Source organism: Jatropha curcas, chromosome 11 (genome assembly GCF_041381405.1).
Source record: "Jatropha curcas cultivar XTBG-Jc1 chromosome 11, XTBG_Jcur_1.0, whole genome shotgun sequence".
NCBI classification, from domain to species: Eukaryota; Viridiplantae; Streptophyta; class Magnoliopsida; order Malpighiales; family Euphorbiaceae; genus Jatropha; species Jatropha curcas.
Window position 1 is genome coordinate 4,657,224 of NC_143161.1, and position 23,052 is coordinate 4,680,275.

General features: G+C 29.5%; 3 protein-coding genes across 3 annotated transcripts; 1 reads left to right on the forward strand and 2 right to left on the reverse strand.

Annotated features, from left to right (window-relative positions):
- Window positions 1–2,028: 2,028 nt before the first annotated feature.
- LOC105634158 (U-box domain-containing protein 21) lies at window positions 2,029–3,695 on the forward strand. The gene has a single exon (XM_012216968.4). The coding sequence runs from the start codon at window positions 2,291–2,293 to the stop codon at window positions 3,614–3,616; it is 1,326 nt and encodes a 441-aa protein (XP_012072358.1). The 5' UTR covers window positions 2,029–2,290; the 3' UTR covers window positions 3,617–3,695.
- A 6,038-nt stretch (window positions 3,696–9,733) lies between these two features.
- Window positions 9,734–13,671, reverse strand: LOC105634159 (receptor protein kinase TMK1). Its single transcript, XM_012216969.4, has 2 exons — window positions 11,051–13,671; window positions 9,734–10,440 (listed from the first exon to the last, which is right to left on the reverse strand). The coding sequence occupies exons 1-2, from the start codon at window positions 13,353–13,355 to the stop codon at window positions 9,917–9,919; spliced, it is 2,829 nt and encodes a 942-aa protein (XP_012072359.1). The 5' UTR covers window positions 13,356–13,671; the 3' UTR covers window positions 9,734–9,916.
- Window positions 13,672–20,582: 6,911 nt separating this feature from the next.
- LOC105634291 (EG45-like domain containing protein) lies at window positions 20,583–21,142 on the reverse strand. Its single transcript, XM_012217126.3, has 2 exons — window positions 21,016–21,142; window positions 20,583–20,866 (listed from the first exon to the last, which is right to left on the reverse strand). The coding sequence occupies exons 1-2, from the start codon at window positions 21,140–21,142 to the stop codon at window positions 20,583–20,585; spliced, it is 411 nt and encodes a 136-aa protein (XP_012072516.3).
- Window positions 21,143–23,052: the final 1,910 nt, after the last annotated feature.

Genomic DNA, 23,052 nt, shown 5'->3' on the forward strand with positions numbered 1-23,052 from the left:
TAAAATTGAGACTAAGTAGTAGTCAATGGTTCACATTCTAAACAGTAATACAAATCATGAATTGAAAGTTGATTCCAGTTTTTCATTTTTTAAAACCAAAACCAGTGTTTTCGGTTTAAAACAGTGAAAAACATATTTTAAAGTAAATTTTTAACTTGTTTTTTTTCATTATAGTTTTTTAAAATAATTTTTATTAAATTGATTTAGTTTTTTACATTAATATTTATTATTATTTATTCAATCCACAAATCTTAAAAATAATTTTAAAATTTAAAAATATATTATTCAATTTCAATTTAAAACTAAAATAAAACCGAAATCGATGGTTTCAAAACCGTCTTAAAAACGGCTTAAAAGAGGTTCGGTTCGGTTCCAATTTCATCTTTTTTATAATCAAATCGACCTTTTTAAATTCGAACCGATAGTTTTAGAACCGTGATCATGCTTACGTATACAGATAAAAATTAGTGAATTAATTTCTTTTAACTAATTTCATTTTCCATTGAACTAACCATATCAATCATCAAAACTAATATTAAACAGTATTGATTTGAATATTTTAAATATTAATTAGTTTGGACATGCTTTTACTTTTATCTAAATCAAAATTATTGATTTATTGACAGATTTATAAAGAAACCAACTATGAACACTTTCGAGTTCTAAATAGCTAGGCAACTGTAAAATTGCAAAAAATAATTTTGCAAAACTTGGGGGATAAATAAATTTTTTGGGATAAATTTGAAGGCCCATAAAGCTTGGCAACAGGAAATTAGGCCCATAATGGTAAACGGAGAGACTTGAATGAGATGTAGGCCTTCGTTACAAACAGGCCCAAATATTCATTTATGTTCTTGTTGGACCAAGCACGATTTGGGCTTGGCTTGACAATGTAGGTATCACATGCATAAAAGCTTGTTCACTTGGTGGGTCAAACCGTCAAAGGTCACCCAATCTAATAAATTTCTGTATCCAAGGTATCATCATATCAGAATAAGGTTTGATTTTTTTTGTTTTTTGGAGTCAATAAAGCACAGCTAAACCTGCCATTTAAACTTTTTTTATCCTTAATTCCTTATTTGATTCAATATTATATAAGGTTTCTCATTTTTCTATTGTTTCTTTTTAAGCAGATCTATTGAATTACTATTATTATTATTATTATTATTATTATTATTATTTATAATTATGGTAGATTATCTTATTATAATTATTGCAGTTATCAGAATTCAACAATCATATGAAAAATTACTTTTACAAGAAAGTATATTTTCAGAAAATAATACATTTAGGAAAGTAAAATTAATTTTTAGCTAATATACTAAAACTGCTCGAAATAAGTTAATTTTTAGCTAAAGAGAAAAAACAAAAGACTTAAAATGGTTAAAATCGTGTCAAAATCAAAATTGATTGTGTAAACCAATTCTGACGAAATGAATCTATCTAAAAAAATCAACAATTTGGTTCACCAAAAGTGCCAGTTCACGACTAGACATGCCTACAAAGATTCAAGAAAGATGAAAAGGATAAAGAATTTAAAATAATAATAAAAAAAAGAGAATAAGAAATTTACAATTCATATATCCAAAAGAAAGAATATTTAAAAAAAATAAAAAAAAAATCAGCAAAATATACTAGTCGGGTACAATAGGAATGCAGGTAATTTCCGTGTGGGGAAGACGAAGTGCATTGCATGGTGGTTTCTTAATTCAAATACCGAGTAAACCCCGCGGTAACCAATCAGACAAAAAACCCCAAATTCTTCTTGCTGAAACGCAGAGATAAGCGGCGCGTTTCCAACGCGTAATGGACTAATAATGTGAAAAAAGAGAAACCAAAACCGGAAATAAAATAAAACCCAAAACCTCACATGGAAATTACAATTAAGTCTACACCGACCCGCACGTTGACGAATGGACCAACCGGCCCTTTCAAAATTTTCGAAGTGTCAAACTTTTGATCCGTTCCAATTTATAAAACCACCAACACCAAGTCCAAATTAATATATTCTTTTTTGCCATCAAGATTTTCAAACTTCAACGGTCAAATATTCAAAACTCTTATCAAATCAACAAATAAGACTCCCAAATCTCATGCTTTAATTATATTATTTGTTTTTCTCCATTTATATATTCTTCCCTTACCTAGCGGTTTGAATATTGAACAACCGTGTCCCTTTTATTTCATACATTACCGGTCTTTCTCTATATATATATATCGACTCCGTTATTACATTACTCATAAACACAATTTCTATAAGCACAGATTTTATTTCAAAAGGATAAATATAATGATTTCTACATGGAGAAGGCGGAGGGCAGCACGGCGAGCCGGAAAAGAAAGACCGGAAGATGAACAAGGCGAGATGGAGTTAGCCATACCGAATCATTTTCGGTGTCCGATATCGCTGGACTTGATGAAAGATCCGGTGACTTTTTCAACTGGGATTACTTATGATCGTGAAAGTATTGAGAAGTGGATAGAGAATGGGAATGTTAAATGTCCTATTACAAATCAGGTTTTCAGGAGCTTAGAGCCTATACCAAACCACACAATACGTAAGATGATTCAAGATTGGTGTGTGGACAATAAGTCTTACGGGATTGAAAGAATTCCTACGCCGAGAATTCCTGTAAGTTCTATGGAGGTTTCGGAGATTCAAGCTAAGATTAGTATGGCTTCCAAAGGAGGGGATAAAATTGGGTGTCAAAATTCTTTGGCTAAAATCAAGACACTGATGAAAGAAAGTGAAAGAAACAAGAAATGCATTGTGGGTCATGGAACAGCTAGTGTATTATCACTTGCTTTTGAAGATTTCTCGAGAGAATTATCTTTAAGTGAAAACGTTGCTGTTTTGGAGGAAATATTGTCGTGTTTGACATTATTTTTGCCTCTCGATGGAGAAGCCAAGAGTTATCTCGGTTCAGCTGTGTCTATGGATTGTTTAGTCTGGTTCTTGAAAGGGGGAGATTTGACTAGAAGAAGAAATGCCGTTTTGGTCCTTAAAGAAATTGTTTCGTCGGACCAAAGAAAAGTAGAGGCTTTATCAGGAATTGAAGGAGCTACGGAAGCTTTATTTAAGCTTGTTAAAGAACCTATTTGCCCTACTTCAACAAAAGCTTCACTTGTGACTATTTATCAACTGGTCACACTCACTCCTGCAAATGTAAAGGTCATCACCAAATTTGTAGATATGGGTTTGGTCTCATTGCTCGTAGAATTGCTTGTCGATGCCGAAAGAAGTCTATGCGAAAAGGCATTAGGGGTTCTCGATGGAATTTGTGGATGTGGTCAAGGACGAGAGAAGGCATACGATAATTTTCTAACAATCCCAGTTATTGTCAAGAAAATACATAGGGTTTCAGATTTGGCAACAGAGTTTTCTGTTTCGATTTTATGGAAGCTATGCAAAGGTGAGAAAAGGGAAGATGGAGGTGTTCTTGTTGAAGCTCTTCAAGTTGGTGCTTTCCAAAAGCTATTGCTTCTATTGCAGATTGGTTGCGGTGAAAAAACAAAGGAGAAATCAACCGAGTTACTGAAGATGTTGAATCCTTATAGGGCAAGATTGGAGTGTATTGATTCTTCTGATTTCAAGGACCTCAAAAGGCCTTTTTGATTCAAAAATCTAGTTAATATTGTTAAAAAAAAGAACATACTCTAATATACACACAATTGAGATATTTTCCATTCAATAACTTCTCTTGCAAAATTTATCAATTACCAAGATTTAAAGTATCTTTATAGTTTTTATATATGTTGGATTTGAATAAGTCATGTTTGTGAGGAGTGTCTAATGTAGTGATTGCAATTACCGTTTCAAATTATAATAAAATTTCCTTAAGTTAATTAGTAATTAAAGCTAATTTTCTTTAGATTAGGAAGTACCTGCCTGCAAAGAGGCAAAAACAGAGAAAAAAAAAAGGTACAACAAATTAACTTACCATTAAAAGGTGCTTGTTTTAGTTAATGTGGGAAACACTTTGGTCAACTGAAATTTAAAAATTTAGCTTATAACATGAGCTTATTATATATTTAGGCTATTATTAATGAAAAGCTATTCTGTATATGTAAATGATTTATGGTATAACACAACTTGTTAGACCGAGTATGCAAGTCAGAATCAACTTTTTGTATCAAATTAAAAGCTTATTAATTAATTAATTAATTAATTCTCACACATAATTCCCATGTTATAGTAGTATTTCTTTTTTTTTTTTTTTTCTAATTAGATGGTTAAGCATGATCAATAATTAATTGAGGATTAGTTATTTAATTCTTAGTTCAGAAGTTGTTGCATGAGGACACAGACTCTGAACAAGTTTCTTTATATTAGAATAGGCACCCGAATTCCAAAGTGGGCTCAGCTTTAATCTAAAGTTTTACTAATCTTTGTAAGGGTGCAAATTGTAATGAAATTATGTAATTGTGTATTTTTCCAACATTTCTTATCAGTCTTTTTATGTTAATGACATTCTTAATTTGGACAATAACATTCTTAAATATGCAAGTACTAGTCAGAGAGCATTAATTTGGACAATAACATTCTTAAATGCATTAGGTTAATGAAGGGGAGAGTATCTTTTAGATAGTTCCAAAAGAAATTTAATTCTGAGTGTACATAAATTGACTTGAGAATACTAATTATGAAAATAATAATAAGAAAAGTACAGTATATTTATGTCTTATAGCGTCATGGATTTATTTCAAGTTCTCCTTCTTTATTATTAAATAAATTTGAAAGTATATAATTCATTCATTTGTTATAAACTTTAATTTATTATTTTTAATTTTATTATAATTTAAATCCATAGGAGTTAATTCTAACTATGGTTTCTTATCGTCAAAATCAAGTTTTGATAGTTAAAGGGTAATTAAGCATCAATGGTTGCATTATGAGTTACTATTATAAATTAAATTAAAGGAAGGATAAGATTAAATCCTGGAGTTTGAAGTTTTGAACATTGAACCGTATGGAAGAAGACTTTCTAGAGCAAAATGATGATGTGTCTAAGTATATAATTAAGCTTAATCACTTCTACCCATTAATCAAGTTAATTAATGGTTTTCTATTAATTAGCAAAAATGTGCACATCATATATAAATTATCATTTGTTTATGTGTGAAGTTGATTATTACATTAAAATGTGAATACCAACCCATAATATATGCATAAAACTTAATTTGTAATATCAAAATATCAACAAAGAAAAGATTTATTTCGGCCTAATCTATATATATAATAAGATTGACGGTCAAAAACTGTCACCCAATATATATATATATATATATATATATATATAGCCAACGTAAAATGTTGACAGTGTGAACTGGCTGGGCCTCAAAATTTCTCTCCAAATAATTTGCTTATTGAAAGAGTTTCTAGAGCCAAACACATGATATTATCTTCTGTCTCGCATAAAATCATGGGAGTTGAATGAGTAGTAGGGCCGTAAATGTGAAATTAAGCATATTCACATCAAAGATGGAGACTAATGTTCCTTAGACACGTATATATGTTAAAAAGAAAAAAAAAATTATTATGTTTGCTATTACTTTTACTAAAATCCATATCTCATATTATTAATATCATTATTACAAGGGATTGAATTTGTAAAAATGGTTAGTCAAATTTTATTATTAAAATTTGAAACTATTATTGTTATAAGGAATTTACTTAAATATTATCTCTTCAGCCGGAATTATAAAAATAGATAAGAAAAAATAAAATCCATTATATTGTATATGTGTATGCATTCATTTAATAAATGCATAGATAGTGGAGTGGGAATTGCTTGTTGGGTCATTGGAAGCAGAATTTGGACCAACTAGCAAGACGTCTCCTCCTTGTTGAAGCAATTAGTCGTGCATGTGGTGTTTTTATGACTTTTCTCCTTTATTTTTATTTTTTTTTTATTTATTTATTTCTTTTATGTTTACAACTATTAACAAAATTCACACTTAGATTTGTTGGAGAAAAAATTGTAACTTAGACTGGCAAATGAACAAGGGTCTTTTATTATTATTATTATTTATTTTTAAATGAAATTATGACTTTTTTTTTGAGTTCTTATCACGGGAATTGAGGCCGCTTATCATTCCAGCTTAAACTATGGTCATTAGAAATTAAAAATAGTGTATAGCTGTCCAAAATTGACATGGGAACTGCAATATGATGTTTAGCTGTGAAAGGGTGTATTGACTTCAGTGACTTGTATTTGTTGAGTTGAGACTTGAGATACACAGGCTAGGGCCACATGGGCCCAATCCTTCTCTTACAATTTAAACAAGATTGAAATTGGGCCTTTCCGCCACATTTATATAGACCAATTGGGCCGTTTGAATCTTCAAAATTCCTTGTTTTTCATGGCAACTAACAAGTCAATTATTACTTAACATTTCTTCGTAAGTTAGTTCCATTGTTATGTGTTTCCTGGTTAACCAGTAAAAGAAGAAAGAAAGAAAGAAAGAAACTGTATGTACCTTCTTCATTTTGACTGAGACAATAGCTTCTTGAGTTACAATTTTCAAAGTTTACAACGCAAAGAACAAGTTAGGACCATAAATTAAGTTATGGTAGCTGCGAAACTTGCTGCCCGTACCCCCATTACAGCTCATTGGTTCCATTTGGAAGAAAGCAAGTTATTATATTATAGTAACAAAGAAATATTGACTTGGTCTTGGTCTTGGTCTTGCTGCTGGCCAGAGTTTCTTCTTCTTCTTGGTTTTTTGACGTCTGAAGTTCAATGCCATCATAAATGATGTGCAAGCAATTCAACTGACATCTATAATTATGGCTTTAAGGTTGTTTATGCATTATTTTTATATGGGTTTTATTATATGATTCATTTAAAGTCTATAGAAATAAAAAGTTTAGACTGTTTTCTTTAATAGGGGTTAAAATTTATTAATATGCGCATAAATTAGCTTGTGATACTTTTTTTTTTGAAATATATTTCATTAATAATAAAATCTCGAGTGTTATAAATACCCATATAGATTAAATGTGAAATTTATTATGATAGAGTTTATTGATCTTTTAATACATTAAAAAAATGGTTATATTCTTTTAAATAATAAAATTAAAATAAAAGAAATGGTATTATATATATTTTTGTAAAATCTTTATAGTGACAACTAATTAAAACATATAAATTTTCATAGTGACAATTAGTTCTTTATTTAACTTGGATGGCAAAATAATTTATTTGAATCTTTTATACCAGGATTTTTTTTTTTTTTTTAAGAATTTGTTGCATATGATGTACACAACCAAGCTCTATTGAGTCTGCAAATTAGAATTTAAATTGTCCAAACAAATAAAGTCAAAAATCATGTCTTTATTTACTAAAACAATCTTTATAAAAAAAGAGAAAAAAACTATAAATATGGAGTAAAAACAATTGTAATAAAAAAAATGTGTTATAAGAAAAATAGTTATGAATTAATTAGAAGTGAATATAAGTAGAAGGTACAGCTACCATTGATTAATAATAATAAACCCATACTAAAATTAGGGTAAATTACAATAAAATATTTTTAATTTAATTAAATTACTCTTTTTATCTCATATAATTATTTAAATATCACAATTATGTCTCTATAATCAGCCACTGAAATGAAAAGAGAGCTAAAGAAGATAAAAAATGGATTTTCGAAAATTACAGAGAATAATTATTCCATTCATGGTATAAAAATAGCTCTATATAACTTTTACATAATTTAAGAAAATATAATTAATGTAGTCAAACTATAGTAATTTTAAGTTAGTTATTTTCCTAATATACCTTTATAACTTTTTCCTAAATTAGGAATATGAAATAAATTGAAAGGTCTATATTTTAACTAATTATATATATATATATATATATATATATATATATATATATTAATATTTGATTAATATTAATATTTAATAGTAATAATAATTTATTTATTGATAAAAAAGTATATTAAAATTGATATAATAAAAATCTGTAAAAAATATTTTATAAAAGAAAGAAATAAGACTATAATTGAAAGAGAGAGAGAGAGAGAGAGAAATAAGCCTATTTTGATGAGACCACATGCAACCCAATGGAACAATTCAAACAGAGAAACATGTGGACCAAACAGTTTACCATACCTTTCACATGCAACCTTAGGACCCCCTTAAAAAAAGCACCAATTTAACATATATTCAGATAATAATCACTAAATTAGGCCCCACAATTGTCAGTGTCCAAAGCCAGATAGATTTCAGACAGCATGTGACTATCTAGCAGTTTTACTTCACATAGTTTTATTTCCTTCCAACTTAATAAATTTGTCAACCATCAAAGCAATTTAAACTGCCTCTACCGATAACTATTTTAGTCACCATCAAACTTTAATATTTTCCTTTCAGTTTTCAATTTGAAAATAACACTTCCTCTTCCTCGTCTTTCCCGTTTTTTTTCCTTATCAACCCAAAATTTTCATTATAAAAAGATTTTTTTTTATAAGATTAATGAATTCATCCTGAACTTTTTGTATTAATTTGAATTTAATTATTAAAATCTAAACATATTTATTTTTTAAAAAATAATAAAAATAAAACAAAAGAATGGTTGCTTTCAAAAGAGAAAGAAAACAAAGCACAAAAATTTTAAAAAATAAAAAAAATCTCAACCACCACCAACATTTCTATAAAATGATTTTAAAGAAAAGGATAACTTTGCCTGAAGATCCGGCTTAGCAGCCGATCAATTGATTTATTATTTAAAAAATTCCTAAATTCGACTTGACAAGTCAACGGTTATATTATTTTAATTATAATTTAATACGTAAGGTCTCACGAAATGAGATGATCACCGCTAAAATAAAACACGAAAGTCGCACCCACGTACACGTAATCACTAATCACTATCCAGAAGAAAAGACTTGCATTGCAGCTGGCAAGCATATGACCCAGCCACTCCACGTACGACACGTTGCATCCATTCTATGTCGTTTTTGCATAGACGACATTGTTTTTTTAATTAGACATTCCAGAGAAAGAATATGAGCTGTCCATGATTGTCTCAATCCTTTCACATCATCCAATACACCTAAAACACTACCAACAAGATATTAGATAGTATAATATAATTTTCTTTATCATGGATAGGCAGTGCATGATGGATTATGGAGTCCCACTCCTATTACGAACCATGGGAGTAAGAGGTCTACTTGTCAAATCCACATCATTTAAAGTGGGACCCTTCTTTTATCTGCTAAAAATAACCAATGGCAATGATGCAATTAAATTAAGGATAATAACAAAAGGAAATTTTTGAATTGGACCTCATATCATATGCATTATGCAAGGAGGCTAAGGCAATTGCATTTTCATCATTAGCAACCAATTCTCATATCAATGTCTAGAAATGGATTGGAACCAAAACTTTATGATGGGTCTCTTTCACTAAAATCAGCTCAATGTAATCATCTCTAGGATTAAAACATAATAAAAGAACTTAGACCAAGTTAAAAAAAAAAAAAAAAAAAAATCAAGAGATTGGAATTTTAGCATCTGCTTTGTGGAATAAGACATTTTGCAACTATTGGCTTCAGTGCAAAGCATTATGCTATGAGAAAGAAAGCTCAAGTAGATGTAAATCAGACTCCAAGGAGACATGGAAAGAAAAAGAGGAATGAAAGGAGAAAAAAAAAAAATATATATATATATATATATAATCTCATTCTTAAGAGAATCATATTTGCAATTTCTAGCATCTAAAAGAACTCAAGAAAAATGTATTGACTTTTTAACTACAGGGGCAAGGGGGAAGAAAACATCAGTAAAATATCCATAGAGATAGCAAACCTTAAAAGAACAAGCAGCAAGCAGCAGCAGGAATAAACAAAACAAACGAATCAAAGGCAATCGCATCATATCTCTAACTTCTCTTTTCTTCATTTATCGGCCATCGGTTGATGTAAATGATTCGGCAAAGCCAGCTGGTCGAGTAGGTATGCTGGATTGGGTATTATCTGCACTAGGAGTAAATATTGAAGATCCATCAACCTCACTTCCCTCAATTTCTTGCCACTTCTTGAGTGCCTGAGGCAAGGTCATTTCAAGGTCAATCCCATATAAGTCTTCAGAATCTGGTTCTGCCGGTTTCCATAACTCAACTAGAGATGAAAGAACATTAACAACATGACCCATGTCAGGCCTCTGGTAGGGTTCCCTAGCAGTGCAATGACCAGCTAGCTCAGCAACTGTGCTAATGCTGGCAATTGTTTCCTCATCAAGCTCAATAGAACGATCAATAGTCTTACGGAAAGTGTCCTTGTTGATGTGCATCCTACGGAACCAAGTAACAAGGTGCAGGCTATCCTCGGGCTGGGTATCATCTAGTGCTTTTCTTCCCGTAATCATCTCCATTAGTATAACACCAAAACTAAACACATCAACCTTGGTAGTAACTCGTCCAGTCACTGAAAAGAAATTAGAAAAAAATTTCAGTTAGGCACATCGGTCTTCATCTTAAGTTGACTTAGACAAACTTATTCATTGCAGCAACCACATTTCACACTTACAATACCTTATAGATATTAGACTAAAATTTACAGGTTGATAACAAAACCATATACACGAATACCCTTCTAATATTTCTGTCGGTTGCCAGCAACCTCTTTCTCAATCATCAATTTCTAATATTTTCCCTAACTCAGTGAATTTATTTTCAGGCATTAACATAATGTGTTTCTTTTAAGAAAGAAGAAATTGTTTGATATTGAAAAAGAAAAAAATCAATCATACCATCAACAATTAAAACCCTCCATAGAAAAGAGTCAATCACAGTAAGGAAAAGGAAAGAGAAAAGATATAATAAAACACAAATTATTTCAATATTTTGTTTCATCCTTCCCCACGCCATTCATTTATGCATTTCATTTACTCCACTGTGTCTTCCCCAAGTATAATGTTCCTCTACTGCTTACCAAAATTTTTCTCAAATTCTTCATTTTCTGGTCATAAAAGATTCAATGATAAAAAAACTATTCTAGGCACATAACCAAGCATGACATTTTAAAGATGAGTTACCAGCATACTCCGGTGCAAGATACCCAAAAGTTCCAGCTAGTCTTGTCTCAACTGAGGCCTTGCCTTCAGGAGCAAGTCGGACCAGTCCAAAATCTGCAACCTTGGCCCGCATATCATCCCCAAGAAGAATGTTGGAAGGCTTCAGATCACGATGAATAAAACTTTGATGCGCAAGGCCATGTAAATATTCAACCCCTCTGGCAACATCCAAGGCAATGCTCAATCTTCTGGTCCATTCAAGTGGTTTCAACCCTTGTTGCCTCCAATCAAATAGAAATCTACTAAGAGTACCCTGAGGCATATATTCATAAACAAGAAGTCTCTCATTTCCATCCAAGCAATACCCAAGAAGTGCAACCAAGTGACGATGACGGACTTTAGTGAGCACTGCAATCTCAGACATGAACTCTGCCAGACCTTTTTCACTTATCACTCCTGATTCCATTCTCTTCACTGCAATTTTTGTCCCATCATGCAGTTCTCCCTTGTAAACAGTTCCAAAACCACCTCTTCCTAATATATTCTCTTCGCTGAAATTATTAGTCACATTTCTCAAAACTTGAATCGAGATCACCATACTCCCAGTTTCAGCTACATGAATGTCACTAGGTCCACTATCAGTATAACTTGTAGCAGTAGCACTAGGATTGGCACTTGATTCTGCAACAGTGATTTTCACTGCATCCTGATCACTAGAATGGCGAGGATGAATTACCATCATATTTGGACTCTGCACCTTACTGAATCGTTTCTGTTTCCTGCTATAGAAAAATATACCCAACCCAACAACACACAACCCACAAACAACACCAACTACAGAACCCACAATCTTAACTGTACCAGAATTCTTGGTACCATTTCCATCAGAATCACTACCAGGAGGTGTACCAGATGTGCTCCCAGGAGTTGAACCAGGAGGAGGAGTTAAGCTACTATTCTCCTTCCCAATATCAGGATTACCATCAGTTATCAATTGTGTACTTTTGAACTTAGGTACTTTACCAAATAGTTTATTATTTGCAACATTTAATAAAGAAAGGCTAGGCAGAGTTGTAAGCTCATCTGGAATAGTACCACTAATCAAATTGTTTGACAAAATCAATTTTTGCAAAGAGGGTAACGATGAAAAATTCGAAGAAATTGTACCAGTAAGCCCCATATTATGAAAGTTGATAACAGTAATGTTTCCTCCAGAAGAACAAACAATCCCCCTCCATTGTGCACAAGGGTCATTTCCTTCCCAACTGTCAGCTAAACTTGCAGGGTATCCAAAACCTTTGGCAATTGATAACAGAACATTAACACGAGGGTCACAAGAACCACCAGCAGTAGAAGTGCAAAATCTATTAGACCCAGAAATCATGTCAACCCTGACAGAATCAAGAAACTTTGGTGTTGGTCCCTGTAATAGATTATTTGTTAAATTAACAACAGAAAGAGTGGGAAGATTCACTAGTGAAGCTGGAACAATACCAGTGAACTGATTATCCCTTAAACTCAAATTCTGTAAAGCATCAAAACCATTAAATTCTGGTAATGGACCAGTGAATTGATTCCCATGCAACCAAACCTCAGCTAAACCAGTCATGTTTTGTAAGACAGCAATTGTACCATTGAGTTTGGAATTACTCTTTTGCCCATTAAGCCAAAGTGAAGTCACCGATGAAGATCGTGAAAAATTCCCAGGCAATGGACCCTCCAAATAATTCATGGCCAAATGCAGAGTTTCCAAAGTAGGAAAAACATCATTATTGAAGAAATCAGGGATTGTGCCAATTATATTCGCCCCATTAGCAGAAAAATCCTTTAAAGTTGAGGCACTCTGAAGACTCGTTGGTATAACCCAGGGTTCAAACGGGTTGTAATCCAAATTCACCGACGATAACGAGCTCATCCCGCTGAAAAAATCAGAAGGAAACGAAGAGAACCCGTTATCATGTAAATTTAGAGTTTGAAGCGAGCTTAACCCAGCTAAACTCGGTACTGGACCCGTTAAATTGTTTGACATTACCTCCAAAATCTGTAAAGCCGTCAGCTTTTTGAGGTCCGACGGGAGAGTTCCCGTTAAACCCTTCCCGGCGATTTGGATTTTGGTAACCTGATTGCTCGGGTTGCATTCCACATGGATCCATTTACATGGGTCAGAACCAGACCATCCTATATTTGATGGATTGCCGAGACTATCTCTCAGTTTAATCATAACGGCGGCGTCACCGCTTTGTTGAGACTTTGCAACAGAGAGAAGACAGAAACAGAGAAGGAGAAACGGCGGACTAAAGGTAGGACCCAGATGCCGTTTCTTCATTTTCGTTGTCCAGAGAGGAAATGGGGGAAAATTGGCAGGGAAATATAGTAGTAGATAGTGAGGAAACAGAAGGAATTGAAATGTTGTGTTTGTAGGGTTTATGTGCACATGAAGAGAGTACTAGCGAAGAGTAAGAAAACAAAAGTGAGTCAGCAGGGAGGGATGGTGGTGATTGGCTGAGGAAGCGGCGGAGATAGAGGAAAAGAGGTAAGCGAAGAGACAGAGAAAGTGAAATTTTAAAAAGGGTGACTTTTGCTTTGCCAATTGCCAAACAGGCGTTGATTCGACAGAGAGAGAAGAGAATAGAGAAGAAGATAACTGTTTTGTATTTTTCGTGTTTTCATTTTTTTTTAAAAATTTTAAAATAAATTCGGGATATTTTTATTTTACTATTACTTATTTACTTATTAATTAGAGAAGAGGGAAACAGTTGGCACTTGCGTGTGGGTCCTGCAATGCGGAGTGGGCCCGAGCCAAAAGTAGTTTTTTTTTTTTCTTTTTAGAAATTATTTAGATTATGAGTTTTGACTTAATAAATAAAAATTTTAAATTTTTTTATATAGATTACTAAATATAATTAATATATTCACAATAGAATATATTTATTTGAATTATTTTACATAAATAGTAAATAATTTATATTACTCTATTAACATTATCTATTTAAGGTAAGTGAAAAAAAATTTTTTAATAAACAGTTATGTATTAATGTCGCTTTAAATTTATTTGATAATAATCTTAATTTTAAATGAAATATAATAATAAATAAATAAATCTCAATTTAGAAGGTTAAGTATTGTTTGCACTAAGCGTGGCTGGTTCAAAAATATTTTTAGAGTGAATCTAACTAGCCCTTCAACAATTAGCTTCCGATCGATTTGAATTCCACGCGGTATTAGCACAGTTACGCATTCACACAATTTTTTCTCAAAAAAAAATTAATATAATTTTGTTTTCGATTTTGCATTTTTTTTAGAAGAACATGCATAATTAATTAAAATTTTCTTTTCATATTTGATTTTATATAATTAATCAAAATGATTTTCATTTTTATTAAGAATTCAAATTGAATAATTAATCATAATTTGACTTTTCATACTTGATTATTTATATTTTTTATCTTCAATGGGAATTAAGAATTGAATAATTAACTAAATAATTTAATATTTATTGAAAATATTAACAAAAAATATCCAGCTAACTAATTTTTTAAAATTTTTATTGAACGTTGCAACCATATTATAATATCATCATAAATATTTTGTTTCATGCTGATTTAGGTATATTTTTTTCTCCTTGAATTTAAATTGTCATTAAACTTTCGGTTTCAGTTTGGTTTTTGAGTACTGACAATTCTAAATTGATTATATTTATCAACAGTATAAGGGGATTTCGATTCAGAATGCCGACACCAGCTTAGGATATTTTTTATTTTCCAAAAATGTTATGGTAAATCACAAACATAGATGTCAACATTTCAAATTGAGTAATTGACAATTTTAATTTTAGATATCCAACAATAGTTTTTTACATAATTTTTGATATTTTAATAATGTCAAAATATACTATTATTATTTTTAATGTTCCGATAACATCTGGGTTAATGTTATTTAGAGTTTGAAATAACGAATTATGACATATTATTTTATTTAACGTTGATGAATCATTAATAAAAAAATCGGCAATTGCAAATCAAACTAATTTTATGAACAATGACAAGTCAAATATATAAAATGAAATGTTATAAACATACTAATAGAAAGTACATTGATTATAAAAAGATTGTTAGTTTTTTCATCAAAAAATTTAACTAAGTAAAAATTCACTTTCTTCAAAAAAAAATAAAAAACAAAAAATTCACTAAAATTAGAGTTACAAATGAATGGTCTCAACGTTGTTTTTATAGGAAAAATTTCCATTTACGGTGTTCTTCTTATAGAAAATTTTGCATAACATGAAAAATTTATGTTACCCTTATTTAAATTCTTTGTGAAGCTTTTCAATGTGAAAAATTTTCAAGGTACCGGCAGACAAAATATAATTAGACATTTAATGTGACGAAATTTTAGAGAATGTGTTGTTTTATATCATTTTCGCTAGAAAAAATATATGCTCCTATAGGAAAATCCCACAATATTTTCAGTTTGACCACATTAAAAGTAATCCTTACATTCTTCGATTGAATATTTGAAAATTTGCATCATATGTAAATAACTAAAGGTGGTTTTTGAAAGGTTAAAATAAACACAAGTTTTCATATTTTCACAATTTCCAAACAATGTCAAAAAAAAAAAAAAAAATAAGGGTTAGAGCATAAACTTCATTTTTTCATCCATTTGTATTCCCTCCATTTCAACCTTTCTCCAAAAGAAAGTATATAAAGTCTTACTATTTATCTTCTCCAAAAAAATATTTAAGGTTGAAACGTAATTTAAGGTATAAATTGATATTAGAGAGGAATTAATGATATATTAAGGATAAATTATGGAAAAATGACAAAAAAAGGTTGGTCAAACTACTTTCTTAATTTTGATGAAAATTTAATTATTATTACATAAAAAGAACTGAGGAAATATAAATCTATAGACACATATTTATTTCATTACCCACTTACCATTAATTACCACCTAACATCAGTAACTACCATTATTACCAGTCATATTTGGCTATCACCGCCAAATTCAATAGCTAATGACTACCATAATTTATTATTTTTATGAATTTTCTTACATTTAACAATAAAATTTTAAAATATTAAATTTCTATAATTTTTTAAATATTTTTATAAATTTATAAATTAACAATATTAATATAATAAACTAATTTTTAATATTGTAATCAAGTAATTAGATGACGAACTATTTTAAGATAAAATTATTTTTCAAAAGTAATAGAAGCTAAAGAATTTGAATTCGAAGAGTGCACAAGTAATTCATAATTACATACATCGGCCAAAAGTAGAATTAAATCTTTTGTAGATTATACATCATTAGCTTTAAGAGGCCACAAGTTTTGAAATCATGCATATGGACTAATATGAGCAAAGAGAGAGAAAAAAAAATTAATTAGGTGGTAAAAGGACTTTTTTTTTTTTTTTTCTGGGAGTCAAGAAAGATAATAAACCTATAATTTTATGATATGTTATGTAACATGTAATTTTTTTTTTAATCTTATGTTGTTTTCCATATCATCTTTCTATTCTCGGAAATATCAAAGTTTTTTTTTTTTTTATGTGTTTTTCCTTTTTTGTATTTTCCGGACAGGTCGTTATTGGAAGCACAGTTGGGAACGAACCCGAGTTATACATGGCGTAGTGTGCTTGCTGGGAAGGAACTGTTGAGGAATGACTGTGTAGGAATGGCAAAAGCACACTGTTTTTTTCGGATTCTTGGTTTCCTACTGTGAGTTCTCCTTATATTCTATCTCCTCATCTCACCGGTATGGCTGAGGTTTGTGTTGCCGATTTATTTCTTGTTGGGCAAAAGAGGTGTAGCAGGTTTTGTTTGGGGAAAATTGCTACTCCCCTTCGAAAACTAGCCACAGTGTCCGTTTCTTTTTGTGAAGAAATCAGCGAATCAGTCTGTTCATATTTCGTTTCACACAGTTATTTTTATGTCTGATTCAATGGAATGGAGTTTTATCCCACCATCTATTATTTGTGATGTGTTGCATTCTCATTCTAATAATGAATAAGCATATTCATGTTCCAGAAAAAATATATATGTTTAACGTGTTTTATTTACAATTTTTTATGTATATATTATTGATAAGTTTAGAAAATTACGGATAAAATTAAAAAAACGTTGTGTGTATATAGATATATTAAGAGTAATATCTTTATTAGAGAATTTTAAATAGAGCCTATTATGCTTTCTTAATATTTACATGGTGTGTAGAGTTGATTTTAATACTATATTAGTAAATAAATAAATTATTAAGGAACTAATTTCAAAGTTGTACTGAGAAAAATGAATATTTTAAATGATAAAATATATTTATTTAAATATGATTTATTTATAAATGTATAACATTATTCAAATAAACGTAATTTTTTGCAATTAAATTTTAAAAAAGAAAAAAAATCTTATTACGTAATTTTTTTAACATTATATTTTTACTTTTAGGTAAGTGATATTTAGATAAAGTTTGTGGAAAAAAATAATATTAAAATAAAATTCTCTCAAAAATCATAACCGTAAATTTCAAATATTTTATAGAAAAAATTGGCGTAAGAAGGATAAAGGTCTGTTTTGGCCCATTCATTGTTGGTCGGTGAATATTTAGCTGAATGCCAGTAATGAATAAAATGAAAAAAATTATTGAATACTAATAATTAAGAAGCGTGCCCACATTGATTTGATGCGATTAATTAAAGATTTGCTGAGATTTTTAACAGTAAGTTACAGTAGAATATTCTGTTGTGATTCTGTTTAGGCATATTTGTCAGCCTTTGCTACTGTATCTGAATTCTGACAAATGTTAATGGGAACGAGGTTTCTGATTTACTCCGTTTTCATTGTCTGAATTATTCCTTTATTATTTGTTAATCATCATCAAGTCAATAATAATAATAATTGTTGTTATAATTATCATGTCAACTCCTGCTCAAGTACTCACCTTGCCAACTGCCAAGGCCGGCCTGCACGTCGGGTTGGATACCAACCCATTCAATGTCCAACACCGTTAAGCTCCGTATAAATACAATCTATTTAATAATAATATCAAATATTAAAATATGAAATTCGCCTGAAAATCATACATGAGATAGGAACATAATATGTCTACCACGTTTAATTAAATATAATGATCAATCATAAAATTTAATATATCTAATTAAAATGATCGTATAAAAATGTTATATATGTTGAAAAATTTAATATGTATAACACACGGTTCACTTGATATATGTGCGCGCGTGCGCATGCATGTGTATGTGTCATATTGATAGCTAATATTGTAAATAATTGAAAATAATGACAACAATGATAATAGGAATCATAGAGCATATATAATAATTATAGAAATTATAATGGTGATGGACCACTGTGTGTGTGTGGCGAATAGGTTATTCACATTTAAAAAGAAAATACAAAAATTTGACTCAAATGTTGAATTTAATTTTTAAATTACTCCAAACATAAAATTTGAGTTTAACAAAAAAATTTAGAAATTCAAAAAGAATATCAATCACATTATTTAAAATTGAAAAGAAAAACAATAATACATTAAATGTTTTCTTTTTATTTTCACATTTTGTAATTTTTAAATTTATGATTAATGAATAATTTTTCTTATTTAAAAGTAAAAAAAAAAAATTAATATTTTATCATTTTTACAAAAAATGAAGTAAATTGATAATCTCTCTCTATATATTTTTAAAATACATTAAAAAGTCGAAGCATCAAACCAATCATTTATCCAAAACCTTTTCAAGAAACTTTAGGAATGGACCTTTTCCAATTTTATGACTAAAGCATTTGAATTTCTTTATATGCAATTCCTTTCATCATATTCTCTTAAATTAATATCCAATCTTTGTCTTAAGAATAAATTTTTACATAGAATAAAGGCATAGGGCTATCAACTGAAGCTCCCTATATATGTATATATCGTTAAAATTTATGAATTAAAAAAATAAATACAATATCATTAAAATGCATTAATTCAGTAAATTATTTATATTGTTAAAAGTTATATTAATTTTTAGCATGTTATTATATTTAATCAATTATATTTAATATACTTTATTTCAATAATAAATAATTATAAAATTTATTTTATTTTCCAATAAATATTTAACTAAGTAATTGCTATGAAATCCCAATAACATCATTTATCAATCATTAAGCACCACTTGTCAATCACTTAGAAACATAAAACTAAGTTATTACTTTGAAATTCTACGTGACAAATAATATTATCACTTGTTAATCGCTAAAATGGCACTTGTCAATCATTTTAATTTTGTAACCATCCATAGAGGAAAGAGGATTAAATGTAATTAAGCTTGATTAAATTAATTTATAAAATAAAAAAATTAATTTAGTTTATTTTGAAATTAATTATTACTATTATCATTATTATTCATAAAATACTGAAAAATAAGATTGCACTCAAAAGCTTTACTTATCTAAATTGTTACTAGTATTATTGTTGTTATTATTATGTAATTATATATAATTAATGTTTTGTTATTATTTGTTTTATTATCATTATTGCCAGTTGAAAATATTAAATGAATAAAAATTATTAATAATAAAAGTTATCCGTGATGGTGACTAATAAAATATAATTAACTCTAAGTGACTTTATAATTCATAATTAAAATTTTGAAAGATGCAAGGACTACTACTACTAATTATTATTATTATTATTATTATTATTTCATAATACTTATTACATTTTAGAAAATAGTATATTCCAAAATACTTATTACATTTATGGCTTCAGAAAGTAATAAATATTTTTTTCATATTTACTTTTTATATAAGACCAATAATTATTAATTCAATTTAATAGTTTTCTTAAAAAATTAATATTAAATTAAGGGCAATAAGGTCAATTTACTCAATGATTTATTATAATTTAAACAAATTTAATAAATTTTTTTAAAGGACGTGAAATTCCAAATGTGATAAGTACTATAGAACAAAGATAGTATGAGTTGTATCGAGACATACATGGTAATATGGCTATATCTATATATTAGTTGAAGAAATACTAAATTAGAATCATTATAATTCTGCGTGGCAATATAATCTTTTAGTTGATTAATTACGAGAGCTTTCTTACGAGTCTCATGCAGGTTTCTATTAGTAATTAATTAAATATTAAGATGTTAATTATTTGTCTATAGTGTGATACTGATAATTTATACACACATAGAAGATTTCAAAAAAAATAAAAAAAATAAAAAATAAAAAATCAAAATAGGGAGGCAGCTCCTTTTCATACAAGTAGAAATTAAAAGACGCCACCTTTATTATTTTGTTATAATTGTTACTAATTATATTACAAACACATTATTCAAATTTTACACACACACATGATGCCATCTTCAACATCTTCAATACGACTAGTTTCCCCAGCCAACTATAATATGCTTTTTGTCGTTTCACACACTGCATTAAATTTAACAACAGAAATCAAAATTAATTAATTCTCTGATATAATATAATATTTATTTGTATATAATTATAGGAAATGCATGCATGTGTATTATATTTCTTACCGATCATAGGCAATGTTAATTTTTCCAGCATCGGTGTTGGCAATGGAGGCAAAAGCTTCTTCAGACAAATCAATGGTGCCCCGACAAGCCGGGGAGGGACAATAGTCAACGATTTTGACCTCCACTGAGTTACCATTACAGGGGTGAGGATCGCCTTCATTGGTTGCGCTCAGGCATTTCACCCTATACTGTCTTCCACAGGCTGCTCTATTGTCCCATAGAGCATCACTTGCTGCTGCAATCATCACACCTTCTTCTGAATTTCCATAACAAGAAGATGCTGCATATAATATAATATATATATTGTCATGTAAATGAAAAATGAAGAAGAAAAGGAAAATCATCATAAGGAGCTTATTTCAAATTCTTCCATGTATCTATATATATGAAAATGAAAGGTTAAAGAATGAAAGCTTATAAGGAGCTTACGGACGTATGGAGGAGTGTAGAAGGTAGCAGTTCCTTCATCTGCCATAGCTTCTTCCGAGAAGAAGAAGCAGAAGGCTAAGACTAGGGTTGTTATGAAGAAAATTTGCATATGGTAGAGTTTTGCCATCACTTAGTTTTCTTTAGTTAAAAATAAGTATATGTGCAAGTGCAATATATGCTCTCCTCATGGATTGGCTGCCATTTATAGAGACGTACTAACGTATTACACATGCTAGTTTTCTTTTACTTAATTTGTAATTTGGACATTGGCAATCTGGATTTGAGGCTCAAGACAACTACTTTTCGACATGAATTGAAAAGTATTAATTTTGATTTTATCTGAAATTTTACATATTATTATTATTGATTCTGAATTATTTCAATTTGTGAGAACAGATAAAATAAAATGTATAGGCCTTGTCTGACAACATCTTATATTTAAAATCTAACGGTTAACAATTATTATAATAGTTAACAGCTATTAAAATGGCTAAGATCGTCGAACATGGTCATAGTCAAGTGAGGATATATATACGTATAAAAATATTTTATTTTATTTTATAGTTATGTTTATTCATTTAAAAAAAATTACTAATAATAAAATTTTGGAAGGCTAAAATATAAATCATATAAATTATGGACTTTATAAGTCTAAATTATTTATTTTATTGTGTAATAATTTGACTGAAAATTCAATAATTTAATTATGTTTAATTCTCACAATATCAAACCTAAAATGATTTTTAATATTTTAATATTAATATAAATTATCTCCTTCTCAAAACATATAGAATTTTTTTTAAAAAAATGAATATTAGTAAAATTTGGATTTAATGGCCATATAACTTGTAGAATGAAAAATTATATCAGCTTTGTATTTACTTTTGGCGGGGAAAATGGTTTCTTCCGTTAAAATGGTAGGGAAATTTAATTGGTGATCTGAGTCATTGACATGGACCAATAGCATTTATTTAAATTAGGGTGACTCTTTTAATTTAACCTTTTGCAATCATGCAATAATTACAATACAAAACAAGCAAATTTTTGAAAATGAAGGGCTTGTTTTTTGGTAAGCAGCAAAACACAAAACACAAGAACCGAAAAGGACTAAATCGAAATGGGCCTTAACCGAACCTGCAATGGGCCTCTCGGAAAAAGGCACAATTTGTGACAAAAAGACTAGTATAAGAAGATAATATCAGTCTCATTAATCACATACAATTATTTCTAAGGGTAGTTTAATAAATTTAAATAATTGTCTTATGTGGTTTGATTTTTAATATATTAAAAACGGATCAAATTCTTAATCATATTATTGAAATTAATTATTATCATTTTACTTCAATTATATAAAAATATCTTTAACTGGATAAATATGAATTAGGGCATATTTGGAACCTCTTATCAGCTGTCTAAACAAGCCTTTGTCTTTCTACATTCTGATAATACAAAAAGAATGAATATGCTTTGATTTGGACTATAGTAAAATTTGCAGAGGGAAAAAAAAAATAAAAATCTGTTGCTTCTTCATATTACATTATTAAATGCAAATTGGGTTAATGAAGTCCAGGTTTTGGCATTTTCTTCTTGCAATTTCCGTACGTAGCCAATCAAAGTATATCCTTATACTAATTTAGTGATTTCCATTTTTGTTTATTAGTAGAAAGCAGCCAAAGGATATGATCTACCCATTTAGATTTTGACCCTATTTATAGGAATTTAACCCTATTTGTAGGATTTTTGTTTCACTTAGCTAACCATTCTTTGGTTGGCCATAACATGTTGCAATATAATTATACAATAAAGATGTTTGGCTCGAGTTGTACCTTATACAACAAGAATTTTATGATGTACATTTACTCGAATACCCCATATTGCATAAGGGCATGAGCGCAATGTAGGTGCTAAAGTAACTGTCGATCTTCTAGGCGGAGCTGACATCGTCGATCATGAAATTATGTTCACACTTTTCCTCCCTACCGTGACCCACTTTCTCTCCTTCCTCACAAAACTGTTGTTCATACTCCTGTCATCATT